This window comes from Lytechinus variegatus, chromosome 4, assembly GCF_018143015.1.
Source record: "Lytechinus variegatus isolate NC3 chromosome 4, Lvar_3.0, whole genome shotgun sequence".
NCBI classification, from domain to species: Eukaryota; Metazoa; Echinodermata; class Echinoidea; order Temnopleuroida; family Toxopneustidae; genus Lytechinus; species Lytechinus variegatus.
In genome coordinates, this window is record NC_054743.1 from 8,873,533 (window position 1) to 8,897,802 (window position 24,270).

At 34.8% G+C, this 24,270-nt stretch overlaps 1 protein-coding gene across 1 annotated transcript in view; it reads left to right on the forward strand.

The window, feature by feature from the left end:
• The first annotated feature begins 846 nt into the window (after positions 1 to 846).
• LOC121412469 (protein SFI1 homolog) overlaps positions 847 to 24,270 on the forward strand; it is a 30,296-nt gene continuing 6,872 nt past the window's right edge. Inside the window, exons 1-22 of the mRNA XM_041605282.1 lie at positions 847 to 1,385; positions 2,335 to 2,445; positions 3,547 to 3,641; positions 4,010 to 4,234; positions 4,800 to 4,964; positions 6,605 to 6,766; positions 7,312 to 7,382; positions 7,867 to 7,959; positions 9,035 to 9,132; positions 9,548 to 9,614; positions 10,366 to 10,499; positions 11,510 to 11,591; positions 13,310 to 13,402; positions 14,844 to 14,929; positions 15,643 to 15,718; positions 16,131 to 16,226; positions 17,500 to 17,576; positions 19,660 to 19,762; positions 20,556 to 20,652; positions 21,123 to 21,283; positions 21,730 to 21,804; positions 22,917 to 23,168. Coding sequence (XP_041461216.1) covers positions 847 to 1,385; positions 2,335 to 2,445; positions 3,547 to 3,641; positions 4,010 to 4,234; positions 4,800 to 4,964; positions 6,605 to 6,766; positions 7,312 to 7,382; positions 7,867 to 7,959; positions 9,035 to 9,132; positions 9,548 to 9,614; positions 10,366 to 10,499; positions 11,510 to 11,591; positions 13,310 to 13,402; positions 14,844 to 14,929; positions 15,643 to 15,718; positions 16,131 to 16,226; positions 17,500 to 17,576; positions 19,660 to 19,762; positions 20,556 to 20,652; positions 21,123 to 21,283; positions 21,730 to 21,804; positions 22,917 to 23,168 — 2,958 coding nt within the window. The remainder of the gene's footprint in view (positions 1,386 to 2,334; positions 2,446 to 3,546; positions 3,642 to 4,009; positions 4,235 to 4,799; positions 4,965 to 6,604; positions 6,767 to 7,311; positions 7,383 to 7,866; positions 7,960 to 9,034; positions 9,133 to 9,547; positions 9,615 to 10,365; positions 10,500 to 11,509; positions 11,592 to 13,309; positions 13,403 to 14,843; positions 14,930 to 15,642; positions 15,719 to 16,130; positions 16,227 to 17,499; positions 17,577 to 19,659; positions 19,763 to 20,555; positions 20,653 to 21,122; positions 21,284 to 21,729; positions 21,805 to 22,916; positions 23,169 to 24,270) is intronic.

Consider the following 24,270-nt stretch of genomic DNA (forward strand, 5'->3'; position numbering starts at 1 on the left):
TAAATAATCAGTTTTTAGAGCACTCTTCAAATTTGTTTTTCTCCATTCACTTTGTACACAAATCTCCCCATTGACATTGTGTGTAAATGTCCCATACGTAACATGTTGTCCCATACGTAACAATTTTTTAATTAACTTTTAATTAAAAAGTAAACTCCATTTTTGAAACTTTTTGTGGTATAACATTTTCATACTTAATAAATTAGAACTTCCCAGAGATGCAACAATACAAGTATTGTATTATGAGAAATAACTTAAAAAAACATCCTCAAAATATTACGTATGGGACATTCCATCCTTGGACAAGACCTAATTTGCATAATTAATTAGATGACACCACTTTTTTCTGCCAAAAGTAATAAGATGTAAGGGGGTCCATGTCCCACCTATGACTGAATCTCAGAAGTTTTGTTTTCATTTTCTATGAGTTTTTATAATTGTCCCATACGTAACGCCCATTTTACTGATTATGCAAATTAGGTGCCCCAAATTAGCATAAATATGCATATTATCAAATTTTTCTTAATGAAATTTTAAAATTCCACATTTGGGCTTTCTTACCCCACCAAAGATAACTTCTTAAATTAAAGATTAAATTTCGCCTTCCAGGGTGACCTTTTCTTGGACTTGCCCTGTTATGCTTGTTGAATTTTTCTCTTTTTGTTCAAATCAAGTTTTTGTTGGGGTGGACTTGTCCTTTAATGTAAATTTAATGTCTTATCCTGCGAAAAAGCAAATTTTTAAAGAGAAATTAATTGTACTGGTTGCATGTCAAGTAATTAGATTCCCTATTTTTCGTTCTTTCATACAGCCCAGGTTATGTGTATGGTTAGGAAACCAATGAAAATGACCGAGAAGCGCAATTCCAAGGTAACACTTCCCAACCTCTCATTAGCCGAAGCCCATCACAAAGCTGACAAATTTTCTCTGAGTGACCTGCACCGCCAGACCAATTCTGCCGCCAAACAGGCCATCCTCTATGAGCTCCACTCATCGATGCAGCTTCGAGCAGAGAGGATTCGTCTCCATCGGAAAGGTTCCTCTGATACTCATCATGATGATAGTGATGACAATGTCAAAGACGCTGATGAGAGGAAGCCAGTAACGCAGGTCCCCTCCCAATGTCAAACCAAACATGTGACATTTGGTGAAGCACATTTAGAACCAAGGCTCCAATCCCGAATCCCTGTTCCAGTTCGTCAAGACCCAAACCAAAGGTCAAGAAGTCACAAGGTATCCAATGTAAAGGGGCAGGATGCTAGAAGCAGGATTACACAAAGTGTCAGAAGAAGAGGTGATGGTGACCAAAAGCATCATGGGAACCAAACTGTAAACTTTGAGTATACGTGGGGACAAAGAGGAAGGTTGAATGAACTCAGAATCAGGTAAAATGTCTTGAATCTTTTATGCTATCACTGGAATGTCCAAGAAATCCTGAATAATCTGAAAAAATATGCTTCAGTGAGAAGATTTATTTCAACATTGCTCCAATGGTGTGAGAATCAAACCATCTGCTAAGAGACCAAATGGACATTAAATACTCTAACAGTCTTGGACATGTTTTATACACGCGCTAAATTAAGCGTGATTTATGAAGGAAATCTGCATAAACCATGGACTCCACCGTGGGTTTTGAAAACTACCTTTGTGAATTCGGGCCTAACAGTCTTGAATATGCCAGGGGTGTTGATGTACACTTTTCTCTTTTCCAGGTTTCTTGCAAGGAAGTACTTTGGGGTGTGGAGAAGGAATGCTTGCACTGGTGTCAGACCATCAATTATCAGGTATCTAGAGCCCTCACTTTAAAATTATAATGTAGTCATGATAATAATAATTTTATTACTTCATTTATGGGTGTATTAATGCATTCCGAAATGAAAACCAGACATATTCTTTGTGGCACAAATCTACTAAAGAGGTTCCTAGCACTATTCTGTAACCTGATCCTATTTACAGGTGTGCATATTTGCAATATGTACTTATTTGTTTTAATTAAATGGCACTTTAAACCTAGGTTGTGGAAATGTGGGTTCAAACCCCTTGATGGTTTGAACCCATATTGTGATGTTTGGTTTGAAGGGGCTCTGAGAATTTGGGGTTTCTTATTACCTGCCCGCAACAACAAATATATTTGAATGTAACATTACTCATGGAGATTGCTAGTTTGTGATATTGGACATTCCTTGACATCCTTTTGTTAAAAATGATCTTAAATTTTGATTCGAGAAAGGATTAGTTTGTACCTGTCAAATAAAAAATGAACATGTAGCTCTGTTTGTCCTATTTTCAAGCAGACAGAAAGTTGAATTGTGATTTCCATTTCTTGAACTCCAGGGAGCATTACAACTCTCGGTTGATGCGGAAGATGTTTGATGAGTGGAGAGAATTCTGGTGGATACAGCGCAGAGAATGGACCCTTATGATAAGAGCTGAGTATCATCATAGGTAAGAGAAAACTTGTTCATGGTTGAGAGGGTTTTCAGGAAGAATCAGAAGGCTCCAGGGGATTTTAAAGTATTATCATAATTCAATATAATTTGTAGGATTTATAAAAATCATTGAAGAAGAATGTGAGAAAACCACTCTGCCCAGACTGGGATTTGAACCCAAATCTTGGCATTGACTGATGCTTTATGAAGAGGCTCCTGTTGAGAGAATGTAACTTTCTTACTTTTTCCCTCCTATGGGGTACATGTAACATGTACATGTATATCAACTTATTTCTACACCACAACACTGCCATGAAAAAAATTGAACAAAAAATACATAGCAACCTGTCTCTGTTTGACAGTGAGATATTGTGAGGTGTGAAACTGGAAAAAGGCAGCTTTTGTTAGTGAATCCGTAAAAAAGTTATACCTGTATTTGTGAAATACTGCAGTATCAGTGGTTTTATGCATGCCTGTAAAAAATGTTAAATAGTATTTCATAGTGAAATTGCTTACATGGTATTAGGCCAAGTCATAATTGGACACATTGGTGTAGTCATTTCTGCAGAGGATGTTAATTTGTTAAAATGCAGTTTCAAATGCCAATATATACATTTGTTCTTTTAAGAGAACATGCACGGGTCCACAGTTAAATTTGAAAAGACAGTATTGGATGGAATGCAGCTTTCCTAGAAGCAAATACACAAACCCCTTCCTAAATAAGAAGTCAAATATGACTTGTTTGTGTTATGACTGAGTTCACGGGCAGATACATGTACAGAGCTGCCAAGTAGTATTGATTTTCCGTATTTAGTACTGAAAAATGAGAAGAATACTGATGGTTTCATGCAAAATACTGATTTCTCAAGTTTCATTTTTATGTGTTGTCCTATGGTATTTCTTTGAAAATACTGATTTCCTCGCCAAAATACTGATTTTCAGCTTTAAAAATACTAAAATGTTCTTGTTCAGGTTGGTAGCTCTGTATGTAGATGACTTGTGATTTGTGCTCATAACCTTTATGATTTCTTTGCTTTTCACTTCTCTATGTTTGAAGACATACTAAATAGGAAAGGTATGAATCCTGTATTTATCACCTATTTCCTTCCTATCACAGATACAAGATGTACCAACATGTATGGATATGTTGGAGAGCATTTGTTGTGAGAGAAAAGGTGAAGAATGCCAAGAAAGAAATCTCAACTATCCATGGTAATATAACAATAATTTTCTTTGCCCCTGCCCCCCGCTTAAAATGATATCCTTTCTCTTTTTTCTTTTGCTTCTCTCTTTCTGGCTTTTCTTTATTCTAATTCTTTAAAATTCTTTAATCTTTTGTCTTTGTCTTTCTTTTTCTTCATTATTTTTATTTATTTATTTTTCCCCTTTTACTTCCATGTTTGCTTTCTCCTTAGAATATGGTATATTCTAAATTCTGAATACTTGTCTATGAATTGTAAAAGTTTTGAATGGGGTGTAAAATCATATGTTAAATTTTCTTGTGCATCTATGACTAATTATACATACGTAATTATTCAAAGTGCATGTAATTGTCTTTTTTATTACTTTCAACTTGAAAGCCTCAAGTACATTGCTACTCAAGGCCATGTTAGCATGGAAGCACTATGTCACATTGAGGAGAGCAAAGAGAGTACTGAAGCAGAAAGCTGAGAAGGTTCATCAGAGACATGCACTGCAATTCTGTTGGAATGAGTGGAGGGCTGCCATGCAGCAGCGCAGAGAAGAGAATGATGCTGAGGTGTTTGCCTTGCAGTACTGGGCTGAGAGTCTCGTCCAGAGGGTGAGTTGAAAGAGAAAGATGGAGATGGAGAGAGGGGGAGTGAGTGGGGGTGGGCAGGGAAAATAGAGTAGGGAAATTGTTTAAACACTAAAGTAAGGAAAGTATTGTAGGTGTTTGTTTAAGATTCTTTTTAATAGGAAATAATAAACTGAATTTCTAATATCCTTTAGTTTTTTAATTGTGGAAATTTTTATATGAATCTTGTTTGTTGTCTGCCATGTACATGTATGTGCCATTATGCAATTACTAAAACATACAATTCCTTTGATGATATATCTGTAATTCAAAGAAAAGAGAGTCAAAAGGGGCCTAAGCTTTCGATCCTAGCAGAATCTTCTTCGGAGGCAAAATGACTAATGGTTAATTCAAAGAAGTCTGTTTAATCATTTTGAACATTATTTCCCTTTGTTATGTATATTGTATTACAATATGAGCTTTTAGTTAATACATACTGGTACAATATCTTTATTTGTTCCTTCTTTGAATGCTGAGTACACAGAAGGAGTCATGGCCAATATGCTTGATATGTTAATAATATTGTATTAATCTATTGGTTTTATTTTTCTCAGGCATGGAATGCCTCCGCTGGAGAAGAAGATGGTTACAGAAACAGGAGATGAAGGAGAAAGAAAGGCAAGCTCAGCATCACTATGAAAAGACACTGGTATCTAGATGTTATTACCAAGGCTTTATACCATACACTCATCATAGGAAGGAGAAAAGGAGAATCAATGGTGAGTGTCCTTAACCCAAAGAATACAAAAAATAATATGCAACATTTATATAGCACTTAATACAAATGTTTCTAAGCGCTGCATACTATTACCCCAGCTTTAGCACGGCTACCCTGATCGAGCGCATCGAGCATTCCAAGGAATTTCTTCCTACCAGGTACCCATTTACTACACCTGGGTCGTAGTGGCGATTGTAGATAAACGCCGTGCCAAAGGACGTTAGTGCTGCGGTGGGATTTGAACCTTGGTCCTTGTGGTTCACAGTCCGGAGACTTATCCACTGAGCCACAACACCTCTACAATACAATACTAATAACTTAAGTTTCCATAGTTTTTGTTCAAGGAATACCCATGATTTGGTAGCAAATGGGTTAGACTCATAGAAGAAAGGAGAACCAATTTACGATCACCACCTTGAATCTTTATTGATCAGGGGGGGGTGTGTTTCATAAAGCTGTTTGTAAGTTAAGAGCAACTTTAAGAATAACTGGTGAACCTTTCTTACGCGCGTAACCATCACCAATGAATACACCATTTACCACAATAAAGGATCACCAGTTCTTACAGTCACTCTTAACTTACAAACAACTTTATGAAATGGCCCCCTGATTCGTATAGACTGATTGTAGAGACTACTAGGTTGAAAGGTGGTTGAGTTGCTAATCTTCACATCAGGGGCATCATGGTGTTGTGGTTCTGACTCCTGTTTCTCAATCAGAGGGTCATGGGTTCAAATCCTACTTAATCCTACTGAATTTTCACAGCAAGAAATCTTTCCATATTGTATTGCTTTCAACCCAGATGGAGGAAAAGGCAGGAATTATACCTTAATACTTTGAGTGCTTAACATCTACTTTGGTAAAGGCAATATTATTACTCTCCATTATTGTAGAGTGTTTTAAAGAGTTTTGATTAAAAAAAAATATCAATCACTACAAGCAAGTATGATCATTATGATTAAATATATTAGTTTATTTCTATGTTATCTTTAAAACTTTGTGAAGAAGAATCACTATTGCCTACACCTGCATGGAGTGTGGGTATATATATTTAGATGATAAAATACAGTTAAATGGATCTTGTTTTCACTTTTTGAAGGCCACGATGAATTTAGAAAATCTAACAAGCATAATGCAGAAAATTCAAAGAAATTGGATGCAAAATATGAAAGTTGTGTCATTTCAAAGTTTCACTTTATTTTGGATCACAGGTGCTGCAAATGAGAGTAAATTCTGAATACTTTTCTTTTCAAGAGGAGTATCATCATCCTAAGACAGCTCTGAAGCTGATGAAAGAGATTATTAATATTATTACCTTAATCATTATTTATTATTATACATTATTTATGTACTGCACTTTTTCCCAAATTGGCCCAAAGTGCTTACAACAAAAGAACGCATCAAAGTATAGAATGAAATTGTAAACCTAAAACTCTGGACTGGAACAAAGAAATGTCTTCAGAGATGAAGAGATTGCTATCAATGATCAGAGCATTTAACGAAGAAGGTACTATAGTGAAAATTCTACATCAAGAATTCTAGATACACATGTGTTGGTAGGTTGAGGCACGTATTCTCATATATACTCTTTAATAATCATCACCCTTTTATCTGTCACTCTCCTTTTCATACTACATTTAGCACAAGCTTACCAGGTGTACTCTGACAGACTATTAACCCATTCCTGGCAGCATTGGAATCAGAGATGGTTTACCCGTCGATCCTTAGCACAGCGCCAAGAACAGGTTGATCGTCTTGGTAACAGAGCCAGGATGAGGAGACTCCTCACTCATTGGAGATTCTGTATCCTTTATTATTTTGCTTTCATCATGTTATTTGTCTGTAGGTTTAGATGTATTTTGAGATTTACATTAAAGTCCATAATCTGATTTTTCAATTGCTGGATATACTGATTGAGATTTATTAATATCACACAAGTAAAGCAACATATTGCATGTAAGACTTTTTCATCAATTATGTGTTAAATGCTTTATAAGCAAGGATAAATTCAAATTTTCAACCTATTTTAATAAGTTTTTTTTTTTTGTTTTTTCTCTCTTTTTTTTTTTAGGGGGGGGGGGCTTTTTGGGCTTGCAATGCAATGATTTTTCATAAGAATGAATGTTGTGGAATTGATGATGATTAACTTATTTGAGATATTTCATGAGCACTCCTCCATGAACATTGCTTGAAACATATTTGAACTTTTTCAAAAACTTCTGTTTATTCAAACACTAATCATTACACAATCCTATTTTAATTTTGTCTCCTATAGCTCTGGCTGTCTTCACTGAAAGCAAAAGACACTGATGCATATATTCCTTGATTCATATCATAAATGTAAAAAGATATTCATCAAGTACACATTGAGAGGAGAAAAGAAGATATAGCAAGGATACATCATAACACACAACTTAAGGTAAGTCCTAAGTTTATCTGTCATTGAAGAATGTTCTCTAAGAGATCAAAGACGATAATAGAATTTATAGGAAAATTGAATTTGCTGCCATTTTTTTCTCATTCAGAAATAAATGTGACATTTTAAGCATGCATTTATGCATTTTTAAATTCCAAATTCTGTTTTAAGTGTTCTACATTGCATTCCATATCTTCTTCATTGACATGTACAAAACATGATAAAGCAATTGAAAATAGTAAAAAAAATCGACAAACATGAGTTTCTATGAAGATAAAGCTTAAAACAAACAATGCAAACTGGATGGATGATCAGGTGATCCTTCCTGATGGGAAGTGGGATGAAGAAGTTCTTAATTGATCAGTTTGTAATCTTACTTTATTGAAGCACTTCATTTTCACTTGTCTTTTACATTTAATACATGTCAGCTATTCTGTGAAAAATTTCAAGTTTCTGTGTTCTTGACCTCTCTAATTTTCAATAATAGAAACTGGGCCTGTTGATGCTGAGACTTGCTGTTGTTCAGAGAAGAGTGAAAGAAAGAAGAAAAGAACAAGCAATAGAATTGCACCAAGAGATGGTAAGTGTCTCCATTAGCCTTGATTTTAGGATGTTGAATTATGGATGTTGTACAGGTAATAAAATATTCACAAGTCTATGAATAAAAATATGTGCATTTCTGTGTTATTATACAGTGCATCGCAGAAAAAGAGGACACCAGGATTCCTATGTCCTTTTTCGTCAAAAGCAAATGAATTATGATATTTCATTTACATAATCATAAGATTCCATTATTCCTCTTTAATTGATACCTAATTCGAGATGAACAATCCGTGCATTAATGAGCAAGACCAGTTTGAAATTTTAATGTCAAAACCAGATTGCGCAGAAAAATTTGACAAGGTTGGTTTGTGATACTACAACCATTATTATTCAATGACTGGCTCATTAGCATCTCTTTTGTATTATTTGTTTAGGTTCTCTCACTGATCCCTGAAATGAGAGTGGATTCAGATTCACACATGAGTTTCTGTGCAAATCATTTCTGATATGTCTCAATATTTATTGTCTGTAATCTGCCTTGATTTGCTGAGCTGTTGGTGTCAAATCAGAGATGAGATTCCACTCTTGCCATGAGTATCAAATTTATAGTAAAAACATGTTTAATAATTGTGAAATCTATCTCTCAAAACAGGTTTCCCTTTTTTTTGATGCACTGTAAACCGGTCTGGTAAAAATTCATTTGTTAATATTAGTCATTTGAATATTGTAAGGATGTTTGTATATCAACCATCCTGTTGTTATGTTGGAAACAAAATTATCAAATCCCTAGGCTTTTTATTACTTGGTTGATAAGGAATTTGGATTTTAGAAACCCATTTTGTCATTTTCAACAATTATATATGTATGTGCATGTACAAGTAACTTATCATTTATTGAATTGTCACAGTGACTTTTTTTCAGTTTCAACATCTACATGCACATGTAAATTATTATTATAATTTGAGTTGTCGCTATCTTTTCTTGTTCAATTTCAACAAATTCATTTATATCATTATTGATTGATTTTTCTTCAGTTTCAGCAACTATAATTTAGTTAGTATTGAATCGTTACTATCGGTTTTATCTATAAATTGCTATTTAATTTCTTGCAGTTGGTGAAACGTTGTTGGAATCAATGGATCCTGCAGTGTGAACACAGAGAAGAGCTTAGACTCTTTTCAGCTACAAGGAAAGCAAGACAAATGCACAGGTAGCAAACATATATCTTCAAACATTCCTTCACAGAAATGCTTGCTTTGTGCTCATGAGATACAGTAATTACAGTTCAGGGTACTGACCATTTCCATGTGAATGTGTACAGTCCTGATTAAAACTATTATAGGAAAGAGATTGAATATCAGATTATTTGTAAGATATTTTTAATGAAGGAATAGTGAAAAATAAGGATATCCAATTTACAAAAAGGAATATTCATGTATATATATGTTACTTGGGCATTGACTCCAGTAATTATAAGGGGTTTTCGGTATTTTACAAGCATGAAATATGATTGAAAACTCCTCATATTGGCTCCTGTTTAAAATACCTGAAAAGAAATAAACCAATAACAAAATCAAGTCAAATATGGAGGAATTGATGACCATTGATAAACCTTTTGTTCACAGGAAGCACCTTTTGACTGCAGTATTTCAGCAATGGTGCCACTACACAGTATGGAGGAGACATCGTAAGGTAACATTTCAACTGTCTAATATTGTCTTATTTTCCATTTGATGAGAGCCTTCCATATGCTCGACTGAAAAAAAGTTTGAGAAGCAAAAGAAAAGACATGTTTTATTAATCTGGTCAAGATGTTGTTTTCTACCATAAAAATTCAGATTGTCGGCATTGCTTTATTTTGACAACAGGGTATTTGTGAAACATGTGGATGTTTTCATTATCTATATTTACAATTCCAATGGGAAAAATAGTCATTTTTGTAGTAAGGAGAGGTGAAAACTTGTATTTCTAATGCAATATTAGTTTAGTTCTCCTTAATAATCATATGCATTTATATAGTGCAAAAACTATATCTATATATTCTATTACGCTGCAAGAGCTTCCTAGGTGCTATACATACTATTGGAATAGATAGGTTTTTAATTTGAACTTGAAATTATGTAAATTTGTTGAATTCCTAATGTTGAGGGGAAGTTTGTTCCATAGTCGTGGGCTGACATCAGAAATCTCCTAGTGTTGCTTTAGTCTTGTGTGGGGGTACTTGTAGTGTGAGTGTATCTTTTGAGCTACATAGATGATGGTCATGAGATAGGGATTTCAATTTCAAGAGATCTGAGATGTAACTTAGGGCCTGACCATTAAGACCTTTAAAAACTATCATTAGGATCTTAAATGTGATTCTCTGTGGAGGGTATTATCACTCTTTGAACTTTAGCCCATACTCATTAGTTTAATTAATGTTACCTCTATCACTTATATGCAGGCACAGTATGCCAGGGCAGATGCTCACTATGCTAGAAGCAACCTGCTTCCTAAGTGTATCCACAGTCTTAGAGATAATGCTGAGCTAGAGAAGAAGAAGAGGGCGCTCCATGCACAGGCTATGGAATTCTACAGGTATTGAAAGGTCCATTTATATTTGTTGAGGTGTTGTGGATCAATGGATAAGTCTCCTGACTTTGAACCACAAGGTCCGGGTTCAAATCCCGCCGCAGCACTCGTGTCCTTTGGCAAGGCGCTTATCTACATTTGCCACTCTCCACCCAGGTGTAGTAAATAGGTACCCGGTAGGAAGGAATTCCTTGAATGCTCGAGCGCCCGATCAGGTTAGCCGTGCTAAAGCCGGGGTAATAGTATGCAGTGCTTAAAAACATTTGTATAAAGCACTATAGAAAAGTTGCATAGTATTATTGTTATTATTATTCATTTCTATACCCTTTATCTCATTACAATTCAATCTTCCATACAAAGCACCCATAAAAGAACATTATAGAACATATATGTATGGTACTGTTCAATTTTGTATTAATTTGTCTGAGAATAAAATTTTACTTTGTTCTTTCCACTTCAGTAGAAACTATCTTTGCTTATTGACTAGTAGTTAGAGAGGCGTTCGGTGGTTTGCTGTATATTACGAAAGTCGCAGATAGGAGGCAAAGAGTTAATATTCAAAATTTGAAATGTTTAACTGAAAAAAAAATTCACCAGATCATATGAGTGGAATGTCCAATGAAAGTTTTAATGTATGTTTTCATGGAATTCAGACAGAATGAGACAACCTTTGGTCAGTTTTATGCCAATCATGATACAGCTATGACTACTCATCATGACATGTATACCTGCATTTCTCTAAAGGAGTTTCATTTTGTATCATGTTACAAAACCATGGATTATCCAGATTTTGTGTGTACATAATTGCACTTGTTTTATTGTGTACATACTGAAAAATTCCAATTATAATTGTTCACTTTGGCAAAGGGCGCTAAATTCATGCTTAAATTAAGCATGATAATGCAAGAAATCTGCATAACTCATTGTAGAATTGAAACATCTTTGAGTATATGGTACGTCCAAGCTCTATTTTCCATTGATACCTTCTATCATTTGTTATTATTATTTGTTACCAGGGAAGGTGAGCTTGGTAGATGTTTTTATCGTTGGTGTCAATCATTTCAGCTGAGTCAAGATGTTAGGATGATGGAAAGAATGGTAAGTCCCTGTAGGTACCAAGGTATTCCAAGTGTGGATCTTGTTCCATTTGGGTGCGTCGTGGTCTAGTGGTTCTGACTTTCGCCTTTCAAACAGGGTCGTGGGTTTGAATCCTAGCCATGGCGTGTTTTCCTACAGCAAGAAATCTATCCACACTGTGCTGCACTCGACCCAGGGGAGGTGAATGGGTACCCGGCAGGATTAATTCCTTGCATGCACTGAGTGCTGGTGATGGTAGCTTGAGCTAAAGCCAGCTATTATTATTAGCTTTTGTTCTCTCATGAATGGGTCATTTTATATGTATACGATGTATGAGATAATTCTAATTGGTCCTTGCATGCAGGCATTGGACTTAATAGTAATAGGCATTCATATAGTGCCATCTATCTGAAATATTCTATTCCGAGGCACACATGAGAAAAGAAATAATTAGATAGATTGGATGAGTGTCTTACGGCGGGTTTCTACAGAGAATCACTAAAAACGGTTTATCTTTTGCAGATTCAAAAAAACGTATTACCCAATAAACCAACATGTTTCTACAGAGCAAATAATCCAATTAACTCACACTCCAAACGGATTAACATGCCAATAACCACCGCCTAGATGTGGTTATGAGAATCCGTATTTGGCACGATGCAGTTTATAATTAAACGGCATGGTGTCTGTTTCTACAGGGAAGATTTCTGGAATTCTGGACCAAATTCGCGACACACAGGAATAGCATCACAAGGCCACATGACTTTTGACGAGTCAATGTCCTGCCGAAAATGGCTCATTTTTATACTTTGTGTACAAAGTCTTTGGGAGATGAAATTCATAATAGGGTGAATATTTTTCATTCTTATTGGTCTGCTTAAATAATTTTGGGTTTAATTTAGTTTTTAAATGGTCTGTAATAATTTCTATTGAAAAAATACAAAAGAACAAAGATGAAAAGTTGAAGAAACAAAGAAATACGTAAGAAATTCTAAAAACAAAGAAATACATAAAAAAAAAATTGGCTTTTCGCAATTTTTCTTTGTAAAAACCTTTACATCAGATTACAAAGATGACATCTGAAAAAAAAAAAGAAAATTTGAAGTGAATTGGGTGTTTTTTCACAAATAAATTTGCATATTTTATTCATAATATATATTAAAAATTATTATTTCAAGAATTTTTATACTGGCTTGTAGTATATTTGGTAAAAAATTTACATCCAAAATTTTTGCATTATCACGCGAATAGCCAAGTCCTTTTACGGTTAACCTTGAGAGTGTTTCATCAAAATTTCTTGTTTGGCAACTTTTTTTAGTTTGATGACCGAGAATGACAGGTGTCCGACTGTTACTGTCAGCCAATCCCGTAAAATAATAAACTGTTTCGTGTGCCTGAACCACATTTTTCCATTCTTACTTCACTTCATGTTGTGTTCATGCCATGATCAATTGAGATTATTACACCCTTCCATATGAACTAGAAAACAAAGAAAAATCATTTCAGGTAGGTCTCCAATATAGGGGGTCTGGTGCACTATATATATATATACATTATGGAAATTTTGCTCTATTAAACTGTCTCATAAAACACATTTTGTTGGATCATTTGGATAAGTCTGTATACATCTCAATGGATTATTTCTACAAATACATTGTATTAATAACAGCCTCTTGTAAGACTATTACTTGAAGAGAATTACAACACAGCTGTTGTGCTTGAAATATTCTTATTTTCAGGCCTTCCTACACCACGAGAGCATACTTGCGAGGAGGTTCTTTACTGAGTGGAGAGAAAGAACAAGATCTAAGCTGCAGGAATCTGAGAAGATGGTGTGTATCCAGGCACCTGTTATTTCTTATGTCTACTCATTAAAATTATGCTGGCAGAAAGCTCTTCAAACACTTACATACCGGATTCACCACTACAAGTACATGTACATGTGAAAAAATTGCTCTTTATTGCTTGTCAATGAGTATGTCTTATGTTACTGCTGATTTTGTAAACAATTCCATAATTTTAAAGATTTTGTGGCTGTTTTAGATGATCTATCAATATCGTACAGTTTTTGTCTAGAGTCTATACAGAGTGATCATTCAGTGGTGATCTTTGCTAGTCCCACATGTCTACCATACATCATACAGTCACTGTGTGCAGACTTCCTATATTACCCTTTATATTACTCCCTATATTATCCACACTTTGCCACTCTCACCCAGGGGCTAATTGGGTACCGGTAGGAAACAATCGTCATTTTGGCTGGTTTAGCAAGTGTGCGCCTAACAGGCTGCATGACATGCTATGAATCCAGTGACCGGGTAATAATAATTGTGAAGCGCTTTGAACAGTCATAGATTGATAAAGCGCTATATAAATGACAATTATTATTATTATTACCCTTGCACTGATTCACACCTTCCCTAAGTTTATTGACTACAGGCTTACAATTTTTTTTTAATTTGTCAGTCTTCACACCTTATAAAATTATAGATTCTATGATCCCAGTAGGGAGTCCTTAAAATGTTTTCATCGTTATATCAGAATGTTCATCCTCATAGAGATTGTATGATATGAAACATTGAGTTCATTAGTTCTGTAGGGTTATAGCATTAAACCATAGATGGAAACAGCTTTCATAAGGATTCTCATGTGTTATTTCCATGACGAAGATTTCATGTAGTAAAAGATTATGAGGCAATTTGTTGTTGGCCTTTTTTCGATTATTTATTCACCATTACTTCTACTATCCTTATTCATGCCCTGTGGCACATAAGGCTTCCACGCTTTCTTTCCATTTTTGGCGGTCTCTAGCACAACCCCTGGGCTCATTCCAACTCTTCCATCCGTAGATATTTCTCTCCTTCTCTACAGTTCTCCTCCATGTTGTTTTTGGTCTACCCTTTTTACCATTTCCTCCTGGATTCCATGTTAGAGCAGTGTAACAATGATGGTCACCTTGCTTTCTGAGGACATGACCTATCCAATTCCAACATCTTTTGACTTCCTGACTCATCTTGTTAAGTTGACTGAGATTATTGAGCTCCTCCATGCCAATAATGTTTGGCCAGAATATTTGAAGTGCTCTTTTAAGGCATTGATATTTACTTTTAGAGGATCTTGGATATATATGCACACCTGAATGTAGTCTAGAAATCGTCTATTCTTGTACAAATTCTGTTTACCGAATAGCTTAGTATAATTATTGAATGCAAGATTAGCCTAAAATACATCAACAACCATTAAATTTGCTATTAATTTATTTATTTCTGTCAGTTTCATGCCTTGGACCATCACCATGTATCCCTGAGTGCTAAGGCCTTGAAAAGGTGGATGGAATTCACAGTAGAATCAAGACAGAGGTATGATCTTATTTTTAAAAAGAAGTCTGTTCTAGAAATGCAAAAGATATTACATGTTATTATTGCTAATACTTGTTAGGATATTATGAATTCAACACTGTATGCAAACGTCATTTTGTAGCATTATGTGCATGGTAGGCCTGCATGGTACATGTTTTTGTATTGAAAGTCACTGTATTCTTACAATTTCCTCTGAGCAAATGTTACTAGGCTGTATAAATAGGGAATTCCTGTTTTGGAAATGTACATGTATATATATAAAAAAAATGAGTTTCATGGTCTTATATTAAATAAGAAGAGTATTATGGTAAAATGTCACTGGAAACTATTGATCTCCAGATGCCATAGCATCAACTAATTTTAAAAAAGATCCAGTGAAATGTTCAGGCCTTAACATGTATGTGGAGTAGTACATTGCCTACATTCCTGTATGCTATGCATGTGACTGACAGCGGAACATGCATTTACATGCACATTATAGTGTCTTATGAGTGATTTTCACACGCAAATTTGCTCTGGGCCAATCAGCTGCAAGGATTTGTGTGGCTTGTAACAAATTGTCAGTGAAAATCTTTTGTTTATTTGTTGTATGAAATCTCTCTAAATCTTAATGATTATCTGTTTATCTTTTATGATATGCTCCCATCATCGCATGATATTTGTTTTATTTCATCTCTTTTTCTTTGACTGATTGAATCACTTAATCTTTCCAGGAGTGAATTTGAGAGGAAAGCATCTGAGCATGCCTATATTCAAACAACCAGGAAAGCATGGGATATATGGAGAAAGGTAATCTTGCATTTCTGTGCTCTATCAAAGTGTTTATATAGAATTGTATGTGTAGAATTTCATTTGTCAGTTGAAATTTTTTTTTATATATATTTAGCTGTTATATTAGTTGTATATGATTTTAAAAATATCAAGCTTTTACAATTTACTACATTCTTTTTGTGTTTGCTGCATCATTAAATTGTTTAATATTGCTCTCGGTGTCAACATTTTGATACTGCTTTTCAAATGGCCATCTAGCCATTTATCTTATGGTTATAAACATAATTATTGTCTGTGCACCTTTGGTTATTTTCTCCCTTTTTTTCTATTCTTGTATTAAGGTGAAGAATGTTGACTTTTCTTACATTGAGAGACTATTCGCATAGTATTTAACATTTTACAAAGATTGATTATCATTTCGTTTGATCAGTATGTCTCATACCGTAGACTGAAGGAAGTGAAGAAGGAGAGAGCTGATCTTCATTATAACAGGAAACAGATTAGGAGGGTCTTCATTGCATGGAAGGTGAGAAGATAAACAATCACATACAGTTGAGGCCAAAAGTTTACATACACCTATGGAATTCAGTGAAATTTGTTCGCTTGCTAGACATAAAAAGTGACTTTATATTCAGAAATATAAATACTACCATGACGGATTGGGTATCAAATGAAAGAGAGTAATAGACTCTTTCACATGATTGATATTAAAGTATATTCAGGTGGAATTTTCTTTGAAGAAAAAAGTAATATTTGTGCCGAATGTATTCTATTTTTTGTTATTGTGTTTTTAAAAATCGTTTCATAGAATTATATAAAAATCAAATCTATGATTCATATTACATTTTCTATCATGATATGTCACCACTGAACAAAAAAGTGTAATCTGAAATGTTTGTGTTAAGAAGTAACCAGCAAAAATATGAAATGATTTTGGAGGGAAAATGACACCTTTTTCAGCTCCTGGTGACAAAGCAATGTGATGAAGGGGCATGATGTACTCATTTGTTTTATATCAAATTCATCATGATAGCACAAATAATTCATAAAACACAGTAAATTTTATAATGCTTTGCAAGTGTCAACTTTTCTTTGAATTTCCTGGGTGTATTCTTTGTGTATTTAGCATTTGATATTGTGACATACAACCAGCAACTAACAGTATAACAAAGTGAAAATATGTCATACCATATGGACCTTTAAAAAAAAATTTCATCTTTCAAAGAAAAAAATAATAATTGTAAGGTATGCTCTTTATAGTGTGCTGTTCAGAATCTGACCTGGGAAAAACCTATGGAGGAAATGATGGACTATTCACACCCAGGGTGCTACATAAGCACTTGCCCGATTGCCAGGGGCAAGTAAAAGTCGGGCAAGTGATTTGAAGTTAAGACCAAAATTGGGCAAGCAAAATTCATACAGTAGAAAGCAAAATTCTCACAGAATGACCAATATTAGGGTCGATATGATATGATATTGACCCTAAGTTTGGTCATGGCAGGCAAGATAAAATCACTTTGGAAAAAGAAATGCAATAACAAGGTAGCTCAATTCATGTCAAAAGAGAGAAAAAAGATCAGTGGTTTATAAAACTGCAAAACTTTTTTTTGAAGAGGTGAAACTTTCTTTTTCAAGGACTTTTGAGGGGCAAGTGAAATAAATTTTGGGGTAAGTATATTCCAACTATAATCCACCGTTGTGTGATGAATTTCAGGAATTTGACCTTGTAGAATGAAAGACGGCTTCCTCAAACTATCCATGCATTTCAAATATATTATTGACTTTCTCATTTCTTACAGTTCCATTGTCAGAAGATGCATGTTGTGTATCAGGTTGTAGCAACCAAAGAAACAGCTGTCAATCGTAGAAGACTCAGGTATTGGATAACAAGTATTTACTTCTCTCTCAGCATCTTTCTCTTTTAGTGAGAAAATTACCATTAAAATTGGATATGACTCAATAAATGAATAAATATCTTTGAAACTCTTGTATTCACTAAAAGTATTAGAGAATACTGCATCCAATTTTGCAGTCCTTTGACAGGTTAAACTACATGTACCAGGCCCTTTTTCTGATAGCAGGTTTAACTTAAACTTAGGTTTAAAGTTGTGGTTTAAATATGAATAGCCAATTGTTACATAAATCACTAACAGTGAGATATTGTACTTCAGCTCATTCGGCTCTCAAATCATTCATAATTTTTCATGTTTACTGTGTTTAGTTTTTTTTCTCAATACGCCCTCTCTCTCATACAGCATCAGCTTCTTTATTTGCTTTTACCCTTTTAGGCAATTTGCTTCCCTTCCATATATACAGGGGTTTTTTTTGTACTATATCATTGCCCCTCACACCTAGCGGATTACAATATCAGTTACACCATTTGTATATATTGTTTTTTCATTTTTGATATATTTATATACTTTTATACTTGCAGATTTATTTTTACACTTACTTTCTTCTCTTAGTTTGTTTAATGCTCTATCATACATACTTATGTCTTTTGCACATTACCAGTTGTTCCCTACTCTTTCCCTTTTTTCCCTACTCTTATGCACAAGTTTATTATGCCTTTCTTTGTTACCTGTTTGACCCACCTCTCACTAATTCTCTTGTTATTCATATCTTCCTCATACCCTCTATCACTGTTTTGTTCTAGATCCTGTTTGATGTTGCCTGCCTCATATCTTAATCCCTCCCCACTTGAGGTCTTTCTTTGGCCTCACTCACACTAACATCCCTTTGTGTCTGCCTATCCTTTTCTTTCATCCCCTTCATTAACTTGATTGGTCATCTCTTCTCACTAATGCCCCTTTTGTCTCCTTGTTTCCAGTGTTGCTGTTGAATGTCTGTGGTCCATATTATGGTTGTTCCACCTTATATGTTTGTCATTTTGCCTTCAAGAAGATTCTGCTAGGATCGAAAGCTTAGGCCCCTTTTGACTCTCTTATTTACTCCATTGGCTCTTTTTTTAGATAAGCAGTTTACAGCAGCTTCATTTTTGCCATTCATAATTGTCTAGGAAATATACATAGATGATAGTCTTCACCATCCATGAATCAGGAAAGAGCTTAGTAAAAATAAGAAACATACAAATTAATAAAAGTTTTGATACTTTCGGCTTCCCATACTTAAACCACAACTTTAACCTGAGTTTAAGTTAAACCTGACTTCAGAATACTGGCCCCAAAGTTTATTTTCTGCTTTATACACTTGACTCAAGTCAGGGGGGATTTCAATAAGCAGTATCCAGCAACTGTATAAAAGAAAAGAGAGAGAGACATCACCAATTTAGTTTGTTACCTGGTGCAGTGTTTATTCTTATTTGCACTAATTTAGTATCAAATATTCTTTTTATATATTTTTCTTAAAAACGTAACCATTAATTTGTATATCTCTGTGTGATTACTCATGATTTTTTCCATGATATATAAAAGTCTTTACTTCAGCCATTTGACTGCAAATAAATGTTTGAATACTTCCACTCCCAGTACATGTACCATCACTTTGAGAAAAAGCTGTAATGAATTTTAATTTCGATATTGATTGGCCTGAATTCTGCACAAAAGTGGTTTTGAAAACCCACGGTTGAGTCCATGGTTTATGCAGATTTCCTATATAAATAACGCTTAATTTAGCGCGTATCTGGCACGTGTATAAAAAATTCCAATTCTGATGCGCGCTTTTGTCACAGTGCGCCAAATTGACGCCTGTTACCATGGTTAGATATGCTATTTTATTCATGAGTCTACTCTATGAATAAAATAGCATATCTAACCATGGTAACAGGCGTCAATTTGGCGCACTGTGACAGATACGCGCTAAATTAAGCGCAATTTATACAGGAAATCTGCATAAACCATAAACTCAACCGTGGGTTTTCAAAACCACCTTTGTGAATTTGGGCCATCAAGTTTTGTATGTTAATGCAACTTCCTAACAATCTCATTTTGCCTATCAAGGCATGCATTTTCAGACTGGAAGGTCTGTGTAGAGACAGCCAAAGAGGAGAGATTACTGGAGAGAATTGCTATCCATCATTGGAATACAAGAATGCTCAACAAGGTTTGTTGTTTAGTGTAAATGGACACTCATTTATCTATGATGCATGCCATTTTTTTAACGTTTCATCCCTGATTATTGAAAAAAAAGTCATCATATATTTAAATATATCCAAGAGTGGAAAATTATAATATCATGTTCTAATTTGAAAACATATTTTATTTAACATAACTTAAACTTTCTAACAATAATTCAACCCTCGATGTCCCTCTTTTGAAAAATGGGACTTTCCATCAATTTACTAACACTTCCAGATACATGTAGTGAACTGGTGTATTCTGTATATATTAGCATGCATATATATTCAAAATTAAAGAGAAAAAAATGGATCAAAAGGCATGAAGATGGTTTATCAACAATCTATATTTCCTGAAATCGGACATGTAACTTTTTGCCAATGGGCCCTTGGCCTTGTAAACTGATACCCTCTTTCACATTTAGCAGCTAACCAACATTTCTTGGCCAAAATTTAGATATAAAATTATTATGGCCACCAAAAAATTCATGTCGGGCATAGAAGTGGTGCAGATAGAGCAAGGGTCGACCTAAGTCTGGTGAGGAAGGGTGTAAATATTCAGTCTGGCCAAATCCCAAGGTCCCATGACAGCATGTGGGATTCTGACAGTATTTAAGCTCCCCAAAATATTTACAACTGGAAGAAGCTTTTTCCACCCCAAAACTTAGTGAGGTGCAAGAATTGCCTGGGATTGGTTCGGTGGACCAAAATCTTTATAGAGCTAAATTAGAAAGGGTTGTGATCGTAGATTGATGTTGATTCCTGTCATTTTTTTTTCAGATTGTAGCAACTTGGCATGCCTATGCTCAGCAGCACGCAGCTGATACTGCGTTGAAAGTCTGGAGATTACATGAACTACAAGCTCAGTTAGATAGAGGTAGAAATATTTTATTTTAAAAGCTTTAAAGATCTGAATTATATTCAATTTTTTAAGATTTTAGAGAAAACAAAGCTTTAGAAAGTGATCAATAATGTGAAGAATAAAAGAATGTTATCTAACATTACATTATTACAGTGTACAAGAGTTCTAGTTTCTTTATCTCTCACTGAAATATAGTATTAAGTAGGCTTATGCCAGTAGTCAAGTTCATTTAGATATTAAGGGGTGGATGATATTATGCCATTTTCTGAAGAATCACATATCGTGTTTTTTTTTTACATATTTATGACACTTTGATAACAAGAGAATTAGCAACTCCGTAATGTACATGTACATATAAAGATTTCATCCGTTCCCACACTGAGAAAATAATGATAACAATGATGTTGATATTGATGATGATGATGATGGTGATGGTGATGATGATGATGATGGTAATGACAATGATGATCATGTTGTTTGTATAGGTATATTACGGAGAGCATTTCTAGCGTGGAAGCAGTGTGCTAAGACGGAAGCAGAGGACAGAAGGCGAGAGACGAAAGCAGATACTTTCCATGCTGAGAAATTGAGACAGAGATGCTTCCAACAATGGAAGGCATACAGGCTTCTTGCCATCAAGAAAACAGTAAATAACACATAATGGAAATAAAAAGCATTAAGTTCACCCAAATTAGTAGAGATACATTTTTATGATATGCTACTGATTCGGCATTATCATTTTCGGTTTCATATGCACCAGTGACACATACAACGAAGTGGACATTTTTTTAGCAGTTTCTTACTAACAAAATTAGAGAAAATTAAGCACCTCAGATATTTCAGCTTATACAATTATATACAATAATGCATGTGTATATACATAAGGATATGGAAACAGAATAGTCAATCTATCAGTTTCAGTAGTAAGTAAATAAAAATCAAAGTCTTTTCGTTTTTAGTGGGGTTTTTTTCCTGATCCGAAAAACCTCTTTTTGAATACTCTTATCTTGTTAACCACCGTTTTGTGTTCTTCTTGTGTAGTCTTTAACTATTCTGTTCTGCTGTACATGTACTATTATTTCATTTCTACAGCTTATGGCTCGTCAGGCATTGTGGTTGAATAGGATCAGGATGCAAGCAAAGTTCTTCAAGCAATGGAAACAACAGGTATACTGTGCATTCAACTGCTCAATCATTGAATATATGATAAGCAGCCGTTCATGCCAGAGGAAATTATATTCTCTATCACCAATATGTCAGGGGCTCTATCGATCAAGTGTTGTCAACAATAGTAATGATAATACTATTCAGTTCATGAACTATTGAACATCTCTATTGAATAAAAAGGGGTGTTTTTAATTCATGTCCACCTAAAACAACACAGTAATGTATGTCATGTTTCCAGTGGCAGATCTAGCCAGGTTGAACAAGTGGCCCGTATTCTGAAGTCAGGTTTAACTTAGACTCAGGTTTAAAATTGTGGTTTAAGTATGGGAAGCCAAAAGTATCAATTTTTTTATTAAGTTGTACATTTCTCATGTTTACTGTGCTCTTTCCTGATTCATTGATGGTGAAGACAATAACTATATATACTTCCTAGACAATTATAAATGACTTGAGAGCCAAAATGAGCTGAAATTTGATATCTCTACTGTTAGAGATTTATGTGACAATTGGCTGTCCATACTTAAACCACAACTTTAAACCTGAGTTTAAGTTAAACCCGACTTCAGAATACGGGCCTATATACCATTTCAGGGGCCATATTGTTTTTGTACTATAGTTGGCCTCTGAAAACCATTCTGTCTAATGAGGCTATATTCATCCCTGCATGTGTCAGCTTTTCATTTCATTGCTGTAACTTTATGTTATTGTTTTTTTTTATGTAGATTTTGTATTACATTTTTTTATTTTTAAATCAAATTATGAATAATTGTATTTTCCATTTGTTTAGAAAGCTCCTTTATTCTTTGGCTCAGTGGATAAGTCTCCGGACTGTGAATACAAGGTCTGGGGTTCAAATCCCATCACAGCAGTAGTGTCCTTTGGCAAGGCGCTTATCTACATTAGCCACTCTCGACCCAGGTGTAGTAAATGGGTATCCGGTAGGAAGGAATTCCTTGAATGCTTGATGCGCCCGATCAGGGTAGCTGTGCTAAAGCCGGGGTAATAGTATTCAGTGCTTAGAAACATTTTTATATACATATAATATATAAGCGCTATAATATAAAAGTGCTATATAAAAAATTGCATATTATTATTATTTTCTCAACCTGCAGTATAGTGAAGCCAAAGAAGAGAACGGCAAGACAGTAATGGCCTTGTGGCTCTGGAGCATGAGACTTCAGCAGCACACACTCCATGCCTGGATCAGGTACGTCAAAGAACGTCGGAGGAAGAAGGCACGTATCACACAAGCTCTTGAACAACGCAGGGTAGAGCTGCTGAGAGAAGGGGTGCGTCAGTGGCTGATGGTAGCCGGGAGTTTAGGGGAGAGAAGGGCTGCAGTGGCTGCTCAACACCATGCTCAGGTATATGAGTAGGCTCCTACTGTAGGACCTAGTGTGTTGCGAATTTCTTGAAATTTTCTGTATACTTTGTGGCAATGTATTCTTCTAGGAGCTACCGTTGAAGATTTGCAGGCTTTTAAAAAGTAAGCAAATGTTATTGATTTGGTAAAATAAAACCCCTTAGCATGAATTTAGTTTGAATGTTGTATGTCTACCCCTACACTTGTATGTAAGGCAAGAAAACAAAGCTACATGTGAACTTCATATTACCTCTATAAAACACTTATTACCTCTATAAAACACATGCCTATAAGCAGCATTTACTATATCATGAAGTGAATGATGCAGAGATCATTCTGAATTTACATTTCGTTATGATTGTTTTATGTTTTTCTTTTGGCAAATTAGTTGTAGTCTTTTTTTTTAGACAAAAATTAGGAATAGAACATAACATTTTAATAAACGGAACATGTTTTGAGGTGTCGCACCTCATCCTCAGCCTGAAAATTATTAACAGAGTCATTGGTATTTATACAGTTGAGATGTCAAGTAAAAATTTTAAGAATGTAGTTACACAGGATTACAAGGAATGCAATTGTTGAATGGAATGAAGTAAAAAGTTACAAAGTCTATGGATTTATCAGATAGGGGTGGGTTTAAATTAAATGGATAACATTATTTGGTAATTGTACACCTGTTGGTTTAGTTGAGGTTGTTTCCATTTGATGAAAAGCCCTTCTTTTATTTTTAGTTGAAAATCTGTTTGAGCAGTATCGAGAATTTTGAAACAGTGGGTATTGCATTCTAACAAGTGCTGCACTGGGGTGACGATTGCAAGTGTCTCCAGACATGGGAGTTTTTGTCCTTCCCCAGATGCTCCTGTACTTGTGTCTAATAATGACGCTTGGTTTGACCAATATAGCGAGCTTTACATCTCGCACATGTAAATTGATATATGACACGAGCACGGAGCTCCTGGGGAATGGAGTCTTTCACAGAAAGTAAAGAACTGAGCTTGAAAGATGAGAAAGAAAGAGTAATATGAAGATCTTGGCAATATTGTTTAACCATAATGTTGATTCTCTTTTCAAGTTCCTTTGATGCTTTACCAATATATGGTAAC